Below are 11,320 nucleotides of genomic sequence, written 5' to 3'. Positions count from 1 at the left end.
CTCGCTCCTCCCCCCGCCCCTCCGCTCCGCTCCCGCGCATGTGCGTGCGTGCGTGCGCGCGCCCCGCGCCGTGACCCATTTCACCGAACAAAGGATTTTGCTGGAATCTCGGCGCTGGACCTAAAATGGCGCCGGCGCTCCCGCCCGCCCCCGCCCCCCCGCGGCCACCATAGAGATGGGGCGGGCCTGCGCGGCTAGAGCGGCCTCCTCCGTCTGCCTGCTCTAGACGGCCGTAGTCCGCACTCTGTGGTACGCGGCGTGGAAAGGGGGGGAGGCGCTGTCAGGTCATGGCGGGTGAGGGCGACTCTGAGCCGAGGAAGGTAATGCAGGACTGTGGCGGGGGGAGGGCGCCCCGTACGTCGCCGCAGCCGTGCCCCAGCAGCGGGGCGCTCACCGCACACACACGGCAACCCCAGTGCCCCTGGCCCGGCTCGAGGTGGGCGGCTGAGGGGGTCCTGCCCGTCTCGGGCACAATCCCGTCTTGCTTTGCCTGCGCGGCGGGGAAGTCCGGGGCGGCGGCCGAGAGGCGGCCCCGGGGGGCCGGGTCTGTAGTCCGTGCGGATTACGTGCGGTCTGTAATGTGCGGCCGTTCAGGAGGTGTGAGGTGTTGGCGGCCGCCCCGCGTAAGGGCAGCTGGGCCCTGGGAGGAAGGTGAGGGTGAGCTGTGCAGGCAGCCGAGTGGGAGCCCAGCGCTGGGGACAGGGAAGGTTATCGCAGGGCAGACCTAAACCCCCGGTGGTTTTGCCCCAGGGGAAATAGTTAGGGAACGATTACTGGAAAGCGATGGCAGTCCTGAGGCTCCATAGGGCCGCACTGGTGGAGGGATGTGTGTGTCATGTTTATTTTACCACGGACCCCTCTCGGGGTCCCCACTGTTCATGAGTAAAACACTGTCATGACAGGCTTTCATAAGGCCAGGAGTTAGAAATAGTTAGAGTGATTTCAAGTGTCACAACAGGTGAAATACTATTTTAAAAGGATGCATCATGCTGCACGGATGTAGCAGGGATACCTTCTTAGCCAACAACAGCAACATATCAAGTGACTTCTTTCACATGGGAGTACTTGAAATTGCTCATTAGGAGATTAGGCCAAATCCTTTTTGTCTCATTTGTACACAGGGATTATGTGGAAACAGCTGATGGTTGTCCATGGGGAACATGGATAAAATTATTGACGGGGATTTCCATACTTGCATACAAATCCAGCTGTTGTCGGGCGTTTGCCATCCCTGTTGCCACAGTCGTATGTGTTTCACAACGACTTGTCTCCCAGAGCTGTCAGCCCTGCACAAACAGTTGGCTGTAGTACTCCGTCTTCAGAATCTACTTTGCCCAAGTGTAACAGCTTTACGAAAAAATTAAACCATTTGAAAATAGTCTTTCAAGGTGTTAGTTGGCACAGTTGCACATGTGGTATTTAATGGTCTAACAATTTAAATACAAGAAGATGAATTCTCACACTATCCCTAGCAGATTAATAGCAGGCAGAGGCACAGATGTTGCTACAGTGCAGCCACCTTCGCCCTGATCCGTGCCATTTTGAGGCCTTGTACGTAGCTTCTCGCTCTGGCTTGTGATGCCCATGTGCATTTGGAAGGATGTCTGTCAGGTGGGAAATACAAGTTATATTCAAGTTATATTTGAGTATATTCAAGAAGACTTGAATTATGCAGAAGCAGGTGTAGGCATCTCTGAGGTGAAAAATGTATTTGTCAGTTCATGGCTGGGTTTATGAATGCCACATGTAGTTACTGTTTGAGAATTAAATAGAAAGCTAATAGATACAAGCTGGGGTAGGTTATAAATATGAGACTGAGTATGAAGTACTTTGAGTCATTTTTACCAGTAGGTTCATTTAAACACATGTATATAGACAGATTTCTGTGCACAGCTCCTGCATGTACGTAGGATTAGGTTAAAATTTATGGGTTTATAATTGGTTTTATTCAGGGTTCAGTATAAGGTTCTCTACATGTGCCTTCTGCAGTAATGGCACTTTTTTTTAAGCACACTTGCCTCTTCAGACATTAACATTTTGTGGCATAACTAAACAGCATAATTAATTGCAACCTTATCTGTTTGTTGTGATGTGTTTTAGTTAAGAACAAAGATCCTGGATTCTTAAGAGTTTTCTCCCTTTTTGAGGGAATGTAAAGGAAGACTAAAAGAGTTCTTTCATAATATTCAGTAGAAAGGATGGATCAGCAGGTTTGTACAAAATGATGTCTAAATCCATAGTTAACTCATCCCAACCCATTCCTGGTACAGCTGTGCATGTTCATTTTTGCTGAGGTAAAGCCCTGGAAATAGAAAATCCTCAAGTGGTTGTTTTTCATTGCTAAGAAAACAAATCAATTTTACAGTGGTGTTGGCATTAGGGTCTTACACAAAAGTAATGGTTTTAATTTATGTTTTGTTTTGTTTTCTTGCAGTCCTTTAAACTCCTGGGATTCCTTGATGTTCAGAGGGTCCCATGTGCACGAGAATCAGTGCTCTATGGCTCTGTGGGATCTTTAGTTGTGGGCCTCGGATATTTTTTAGCAACTAGTACGTACTTATTCTTTCTGCGTTTTCTATATTTATTTGCTAAGAAAAATTCATTCCTATTTGCTGTTAGGTTTTATTAATAATGGTAAGTAACCCCAGGGGTTTTCTTTAATTATTTTTGAGGATATTTGTCTTTTCTTCCAGGTAGAGTTAGAAGATCTTGTGACTTTGCAGTTGGTGGCTTTATTTGCACCACGTTAGGATACTGGTATGTAAAACAGTTCCTGAATTTTGACAGACCTATGTTGTCTGCTTTGTACAGTGTGATGATCCCTGTTTGACCTTCCACACTGGTTTTGAAACTCTAAAAAACTTGCCTAGCAAAGCATCCTCTTCTTTCTCCCCGAAATGTTTCTTTTTTTTTGTAAAGGAAGGGTTCAGTGCTTTGGAATTTTTATGTTAATGTGTTTTATAGAAAAACTCACTATTGTTTCTTGACTGCTAAGAGATCAAACCACCCAGTTCTGTCCAAGTCTTTCGGTTTTTCCTTTACCTGTGTCATCCTTCTGCCCTGATTACAAAGACAGCATACTAAATGGTAGTGAAATTAAGATCCACATTATAGAAATTAGCATTTTCCACTGGATTTGTACATCCTGCTCCTCAGTGGCTCCATAATGCTTGCCTGAAAGAAATAGCCGTTACTCAAGTATTTTCATGATGTATCATTTCACAATGAATTTTACTAGCATTATTATATGTGGTTTAAACTTTTCAGCTGGCTGAATAACTCTGACTTGATACTGTCACTCATATAAACCAGGGAATCATGTTTTCTTTTCATCCCCTCCTCTAGGTTTTACTGCAGGTACAATTTGGCCCAACAAAGGATCCGGCAAAGAATGCTTAAAGAAGCAGTGAGGAACAAAATCTTGTATGAAGGCAGTCATCTTGATCCATCAAGAAAACAAACGGGCAATGAAAGAAGTGATTCATAGTCTGCTACAGAGGAATTGTGGTCTCGTAGAGCTTTGGGAGGAGGTGGTCCAAAAATGGCAGTCTTCCCTGTGAGTGTGTGAGGTAAATCATGGTTCTTGTCCTAGCAAATCCAAGCAAGAAATTTATGGTGAATCTGTAAAGTCAGTGCACAAGCCTTTCTTTGTTTCGTGTGTGTGTGACTGTGTACACTGTTAGGAATGACCTCCTATTAAACACTGGGGAACTGATGTGTGCTATTACAGGGTCACAGAGGATTTATAACAATGATTTGGGAGTGCTTTAACTTCCATTGTAAAGGGAATGGTTCATTTTAGCAAAGTTACAATTCTTGTTTAAATACAGGAAAATATTTTCATCAGCTGTTCTCTTGAGTAAATGTATCCTTCAGTGCTACTGTTAACTGTGCTGTTTGTCAAACAGGAATGCCTAAACAGTAGGTGAATGCTTTGCTTATGCAGGATGGGTGGTATCAGTAGTCTTTGTAAGATCTCAGCTGCAGAATAACCTCAGATCATTGATATACACTGTGAAGTTAAAGGATGTCCAGCTTTGTTCTGTCTGTGTGAAACTAAGCATAAAATCACACTTCAGAAGCAGTCTAAGCTACCTAAGTGATCTTTTTACTCAATTAAAAATCTTGCTCTTCTGTTTAAGATATTTCTTTACAAGTGATGCAGTAATAATTTACATTCTAACTAGCAATGATCAGCAGATTATTTTTAAAAGGCATGTTCTTGTGTATTTTACTGTACATATTCAGCTAAAAGAAGTAGCACTGTATAATTTCAAGGAGACCATCTTATTTGGCAATACAGTGTTAAGTCTAATTGCATATTGGTAAATAAGAGTGATGGCATAATATTCCATTCCTTGCTTGTTTCTGCCTATACTGCTGTCACAATATATTTATCATATATATATCATATATATATATATGTATGTATTTCCACAAAATTATTTATGCTATATTATGTTAAGCATTTTTGGGTGTCCAAAAGCATTCACTGAGCAAAAATAGTCCTTTCATTCCACCTGTACTTAGTCTGAGAGAGTTTGTGATCTGCTGTTAACTCAAGTCGATGAGGGAAGGTTTGGGAATCCAGGTGTAAACAGCAGCATTGCTCTAGTTACTGAATTTGGAAGTATACTTGAGAGCACTAAACAAACATGCTGTTTACGCTAAGATAATTAAACTTTTACCCTCTGTGGATTAGCCTCATACAAGAAGAAAACAAACCTGTATACTGTATTTCCTTTTGTTCCCCTATTCCTCTTGTTTCTTTGGAGAAAACATTAAAGATAACTTTTCTGGAGGATGCTCTTTTGATAGTTTCATATAAAATGTCTCCAGAAAACTTGATTCAGCTCAGTGAAACACTTCCTATCCTCATTGCAAGATCTGAACTCAGAAGTTACCTGGCAGCTAACTCTAATTCAGAAGAGGAAAATGTTTCTCCCTGGTTGAGTGCCGGGGGGGTGGAGGGTGAGAGGGAAGGAAACTCCTTCCCCTAGGAGTGAGAGGTGTTCATAAAGCTCTTGGAGCAGTAGTGGGAAACTGAGTGAGCCATGAACCAGGAGTTAGCAAGCTTCTATTTTAATACATGGCCAAGTTCTTTCCTATCTGACCTAAGAAAAGGAACTGCTGCAACCTAAACGGGGGGTCTTTCGGCTGTGAGATTACAGTTCAGCGAGGGTGCGGGTGGGGTGGGGGGGTTAGGAAACAAAAGCATGCAGAAGAAAATTTACTCTATGACAAAGTGCAGTTGTAAAGAAAGAAGGAAATGCTGTTCTGTAGTGACAGGAAAGAAGTGAGCATGTGCATAATGGCATCCTTCAAAGTGCACAGCTACTGTGTACTGATGAGAAAAAGTGGGAAGCATCATGGTACTATGTATATTAAAAAATCTGGGAAAACTGCAGCATTAAGTCCTCTCCGGTGCTAATTGGTGTTGGTTTAAGCTACTGCATTTAAGACTATTAGCACAATAACAGCTTAACTACAGTATGAGCAATTCTGGCCAATAACTGAAATTCTAGATGTATTTGCATTGCATAGATAGTCCATCTGATACTTCTGCTTCACTGGGCAAAGTGTAAAGAGAGTATGCCAGATGTTAACAGAAAAATGTGGAAAGAGGCAGCACAGGCCCTCTGGCTGACATGTCTGAGCTTCGTTATCTACTAAAACTTGAAGGTGGAGCTGAGCTAACTAGGAGTCAGCATTTGCTGAATGGGATGGGGGGATAAGACTGGGAAGCTGTGAGCAGGACTCCCTGGCCTGGAAGGGGGGGCCTGCGCTAGCAGAGGGAAGAATGATCATAGATAAGTGCTCAGGGAAAAGTCTGGCACAATTCCTCGAAGTGCTGGCTCCAGCTGCTGTTGCGTCGGCTATGGAAAGTGGATTGAAAGTGACTGATGGGTTACCAGCCCCCACTGGAAGGGGGAGAGAGGCAGAACTAAACACCCAATCCCAAAGCTGTGAGTTGTCATAAGTTAGAATGCATTCGTAAGAAAATAAAAGTTAGAGTAACCTAATAGAAGTAATTTTAACATTTGAAAATGATTCCCTGTTTTTTCAATTAGTGAGCCGTGAGTCATTGGTAGAAACACGTAACATACATCTGTGTTCTATTGTCAGATTTGGTATTGTTACTTTAAGTATTGCTGCTAATGACAGATGTGATAGTTCTTGCTTTATCAAGGTTCAAATTAAAACCTGCCAGACAATTACTAGAAAGAAAGATACATAGTGATTTTGAAGATGTTTGGTTTTCAGCCCTCTGAGCCTGAAGGAGAGAATTAAGTGTGGCAATTTTAAGCTACTGTAAAGGTGTTAAAATCCTGTTTATTTTACTGGCAGTTGCATTACTTGGTCACTGAGTGGTGACTGACAAACAGACTTAGTTTTAATCCCTGAAGTTAGTCAAATCCTCCCTTAAAGCAACCTAAAGCACCACCAAAACAAATAGATGGGTTTATGGCCCCCTTTGCGCCTCCACACCTCACTCTCCCTGCAGGAACTATACTCTTGTGAGAAGGTGCTTGCTAGTCCCCTGCAGCAGGCTCGCACAGCTCCCTGCAGTGAGCAGAGCGACCCTCCAGGCCCTTCAGGAAGGAAAGTCGCTGTCAAAGCAAGAGGTTGCCAACTCCATCAGTAGAGGCGTGTCATCGGCTGGCCTCTGCTCTTCACTGCCTTGTGCTGCAGCAGTGTCATGCTTCAGCCATCAACAAGTGCGACTGACTCAAACCCCAGGAGCCTTTGAAGTTGACAGCAGAGGTGACTACAGCTGCCACCCCAAACTCGTCGTTTGTATCCTTCCCCAAGCAGAGATTCTGGGGAGGTGTTGGTGCTCACTGCGGTTTGCAGGCTGCCTGGCTGTTCTCTGTGTGTCACCACACACCTCAGGTCCTCCAGTGCTGCAAGGGAAAGGTCACCTCCTGTCACTGCATCTGCTTTGGGTTTTGGGGGTATATGTTTGTTATTTCTGGGGTAAGCAACCCGGTAACAATGAAGCACTGTGTGAATTTGGTTGTAATGAGCTCCCAAGTGAAAGATTTTCCTGAGCTTAGGAGACTAATTCCTGTACTTCCTTCATTCCTATGCAGGCATTCAGGTTGGGCTCAGTGGTTACTTGTGGTTTGGTTTGCTCCGTTTAAAGTTTGAGATAACTACATTGTTACTGCCTTGGAAAAGCAATCAAAAGAAAACCAAACCAGTTTTATGGTGTGTTCAGGTGATCCTTTGATGATTTTTTGTCTTGTCTTTAATTGGAGAACCAAGAATTAATCACATGTCAGAAGCGGAGCTGAGTTCTTGTTAATGTGATGCAAGGCCTTGGAACACACTTAGAATACTACACTAAGCACGTATACATGCTAAACCTGCAGCTGGGGGCAGGGGAACAGGCTGGTGAAGAAAAGGTAGAGCCTTGGATGAGATAATCTGAGGAAAACACAGGGTTTTACCCGTGTCTGGCAGCACCCTGAGATATTTTCATGCACTCCCTTTGTGTGTGTACGGGCTCGCAATTTGCCGGAGAGCTGCCCAGCAACAGGTCTGCCTGTTCTGCAGGAATGGGTCATGGTGTTCCTCAGTGTGCTTGTTTTAAAGATGGAGAGCAGCTCATTCTGAGAATGCTTTAATCTTTCCTGCTTCTGCCATCTGTCATGAGCATGGCTGTGTCAGAGCCCTCCAGTGAACATGCCGGGAGCCCACTGGCAGTACCTACCATGTACGGTGGGAGTGGGCAGTTACCACTGCAGGGCTGCTCTAGACTCGCCACAGCCCAGTGGTCTGTTTCACAGAGGCAAAGCTGTTCCTCTCTGTCTTTACGCTCTGAAGAGGACACATGTGCTTTGCTTACTTTCTTAAACTCCTTGCTTATTTTGCTGAATGCTGTTGTGAGCAGCAGCAGATCTGCTCTCAGCCAGCTTCTCTCCCCACACTGCACCTCCTTGCTTCTCCTGTTGTTGCCAAACAGCTTGTGATCAGCTCTGGTGATCATGGTGTGCATTTACGCATGAGATGTCTTTGCCTGCAAGCCACCCAGCCCAAATTTGCCCATGGCTCCTTCTGAGCAAGTTTGCAGTCAGGGTGCCCACAGCCACCACCAGCAGAACGTTTAGAATATGTTACTGAAGCGATTAAAGGGCAGCTAACGTCCTCTTCCCTGACAGGAAACATTCAGGCTCTGGCTGAGGTAGTAGCGCCACTGCTGAGGATGAGGAGCCAATAGGTGTTTTATTGCTGGGCAGATACATTATCACAAATGGCTGTTGCAGGAGTCCTTCATAGAGCAAATACAGAGCAAAAAAAATTCCAGCAGCCTGTTTCTTGAAATAGAGGGGATGATGTTCTGTTTGGGCCCCCCCAAGAAATCTGGCATTACCAGTGATTATCACATGCTGTGCTTAACAACGCTTGCATCCAACACTTAAAAGCCCTTGAGGGTCACCCTGAGGCATCACTGGGAGGCTGTGGCAGAACTTGTTTGACTTGGTTTCTTACCTCTTTGTATCCAAGTGCCAAGTTCTTCAACTACTTAGACTCCCAGATGGATAAAAAATGAGCAGCCCTTTCTTCCTAAAGCTCACAAAGTGTCCCCCCCCCCCCAGCAACTACTGCAGAGGGCTTCTTATACCTGCTAACAGGCACGATGGTCGTTCACATCCCAAAAGGCAGTCAGTGCTCGCTTCTACTCACCATTTTGTGTATCCCCATTCATCCTCATACTGGGGATGCCACACCTCAGTTCATAAGTCTCTGGTACCCAGGTGGATGCTCTCAAGGTCATCCAATGTACTTGCATACCAGAAAGCCAGCTGTGTCCTGGGCTGCATGAAAAGCGGTGTGACTGGCAGGTGGAAGGAGGCGATACCACCCCTCTGCTCTGCTCTGATGTGACCCCACCTTCAGTACTTGTGTTCAGCTCTGGGGGCCCCAGCACCAGAGGGATGTGGACCTGTTGGAGTGAGTGCAGAGATGGGTCATGAAGATGCTCCGTGGGCTGGAGCATCTCTCCTGTGAGAACAGGTGGAGAGCTGGGCTTGTTCAGCCTGGAGAAGAGAAGGCTGTGGGGAAGACTTTAGAGCAGCTTCCAGTGCGTGAGGTGGCTACAAGAAAGCTGGAGAAGGACTTTTGACAAGGGCAGGTAGGGACAGGCAGAGGGGGAATGGCTTTGAGCTGAAAGAGGGTAAAGTTGCATTAGACATTAGGATGGTGAGACACTGGCACAGGTTGCCCTGAGGATCTGTGGCTGCCCCATCCCTGCAGTGTTCAAGGCCAGGTTGGACACGGCTTGGAGCACCGTGGTCTAGTGGAAGGTGTCCCTGTTTATGGCAGGGGGCTCAGAACTGGGTGAGCTTTAAGGTCCCTTCCAGTCCAAACTATTGTATGATTCTGTGCATCTCAAGAGCATCTAAACAGGTCACAGAATGACCATCTGCTGCACAGCCAGCAAGCTGCTCCCTCAGAATCACATTCGGTTCAAGCAGAGCAAAGGATGCCCCCGTGCGCACACACATTACACGGACACGTGTGCAGCCACCCTCCCCACACTTGAATTCCCAGAGGACCACCAGATTGTGAGATGCCGCAAACCACGGCCCTGCATCAAACCACGTCCTCCTGTGGTGGCAGCAAACCTGACATCGCTCAGAGTTCAGTTACAGCAGCCCTGTCCATCTACTGGTGACCTCCAGTGGGATCCACACCGAGTGGAATGCCTCAGGTACAGCCACCCTTCAAGGAGGAGCCCAAGCACTCTCTCCCTTCCCCCAGCAGCCTTAGATCCCAGCAGTGTAATTGTCACTGGGTTGTTCTGGAGCTAGAGGAGGATGCTCGTACTTGGTGCTTGCTGGATAACACCTTTCAAGGCAGCATCTGTAAAGCAAGATCATTCCTGAAAACTTCTTTTTGTTCTCTGTGCTCAGACCTGCCAAAAGAAGCCGCTGGAGTCTCTCATGTGGCTTGCACGGGTGTTTCCTTAAAGGAAGAAACAAGAAAGCCCCAGCTGGCTGCCAAGCGCCAGAGGCACACAAGTATCCTGGGGCTGTGCCAGCGCGGCTGCGGGAGCAGCAGCCCCCTCCCGAGAACCTCCAGGGAGATGCGGAGTTTTCAGAAGCACCTCCTGGCCTCTGCCATCTCCTCCACCTCTGAGCAGACCAGACCATGGCATCTCTTCAGCACCGCGCCGGGCTGGGGTGCGGCATGCTGCCCTGTGGACTGCAGCACTGCGGTTCCTTACACAGCCTCCTCTCTCGCAGCAGCAGCTCCTACCACAGCCAGAACGGGAGCCCACCAGTGGGCTTGAGCACTGGCAGCCACAGTGGTGCTTGGTGGCCCCTGCTCCACACGGGAAATGAGATAGATAGATAGATAGATAGATAGATAGATAGATAGATAGATAGATAGATAGATAGATAGATAGATAGATAGATGGTTCTCTTTGTAAAGAAGGGGCAAGCAAGTTCATACTTAAGTGAGACTGAAGGAATGTCCTAGGTCTGGAAACCAAACACGTGTTGTGAGATTTAAGTGCTATGTTCTCTGCTATGTAAGTGCTGAAAGAGTTCTTACTGCACTATCACAGTGCTTTCTCCCGAGGTCTCCCAAAGCAAACAGGGAGAATACACAAGAAGTTTAGTTTGCACAAGTAATTTACAACAACTAATGTTTCTTTTTGAGATGCTGTTTGACAAGTTAATAGATTATCAGTTATTATTACTACAGCGTAGTGGCTTCATACGAGCGTCTCCACTAGAGGCTGGGGAGCAGCTAGCTGAACAGCCGCCCTGCTCTGAAGGATGGGACGTACAGTGGCCGCCGAGTTGAACATGGGCCAGGGGAGCCGTCTTGCTGCAAACAAGGCAAACCGCAGCCCGGGCTCCCGCAGGAAGTACAGGTCCAACAGATCAAGTGATGCACTTATCCACTGGTATGACATGGCTGAGGGAGCGTGTCCAGTGTTGCGGTCCTGATTTGGGCTTCTCAGTCAACAGGGATGTTGAAAAACCATAGAGGCTCCAGTGGAGGGCTCCTGGGCTGTTCAGGGAGCTCAAGCACACGACCCAGTGGAAAACAGCTGGAAGGACTGGACCAGGTCTGAGGAGAGCAGGCTGTGGGGTCACCTATTAACAGCCTAATGTTTCCTCAGGACAGTTACGAAGATGGAGCAAACACATCTTGATAGCTGCAGCTGATGCAGCAGGGGCAACGGCCACAAACTCTGTCTTGGGAGCTTGGGGCCGGACAGCAGGACACACTGTGTTACAGCGAGGGGAGGGCGGCACTGGAATAGGTGCCCAGAGGGGTCATGTATCTTCCACCCCTG

At 46.7% G+C, this 11,320-nt stretch overlaps 1 protein-coding gene across 1 annotated transcript; it reads left to right on the top strand.

Moving 5' to 3' along the window:
* Positions 1 to 241: 241 nt before the first annotated feature.
* On the top strand, positions 242 to 4,801 carry LOC136014951 (cytochrome c oxidase assembly protein COX20, mitochondrial). The gene is made up of 4 exons (XM_065680142.1): positions 242 to 320; positions 2,435 to 2,549; positions 2,694 to 2,757; positions 3,346 to 4,801. The coding sequence occupies exons 1-4, from the start codon at positions 288 to 290 to the stop codon at positions 3,485 to 3,487; spliced, it is 354 nt and encodes a 117-aa protein (XP_065536214.1). The 5' UTR covers positions 242 to 287; the 3' UTR covers positions 3,488 to 4,801.
* The last annotated feature ends 6,519 nt before the right edge of the window (positions 4,802 to 11,320 follow it).

Source organism: Lathamus discolor, chromosome 5 (genome assembly GCF_037157495.1).
Source record: "Lathamus discolor isolate bLatDis1 chromosome 5, bLatDis1.hap1, whole genome shotgun sequence".
Classification (NCBI taxonomy): Eukaryota; Metazoa; Chordata; class Aves; order Psittaciformes; family Psittacidae; genus Lathamus; species Lathamus discolor.
Note: the sequence above shows the minus strand (reverse complement) of the source record. Positions and strands in the feature narration are given on the sequence as shown.

What these genes read in the sequence shown, in the direction of transcription:
- LOC136014951 (XM_065680142.1), top strand. Translation starts at nt 288, where the DNA reads ATGGCGGGTGAGGGCGACTCTGAGCCGAGGAAG. An exon ending in GCGACTCTGAGCCGAGGAAG is followed by an intron (nt 321 to 2,434) that starts GTAATGCAGGAC and finishes GTTTTCTTGCAG; the next exon opens with TCCTTTAAACTCCTGGGATT. An exon ending in TGCACCACGTTAGGATACTG is followed by an intron (nt 2,758 to 3,345) that starts GTATGTAAAACA and finishes CCCCTCCTCTAG; the next exon opens with GTTTTACTGCAGGTACAATT.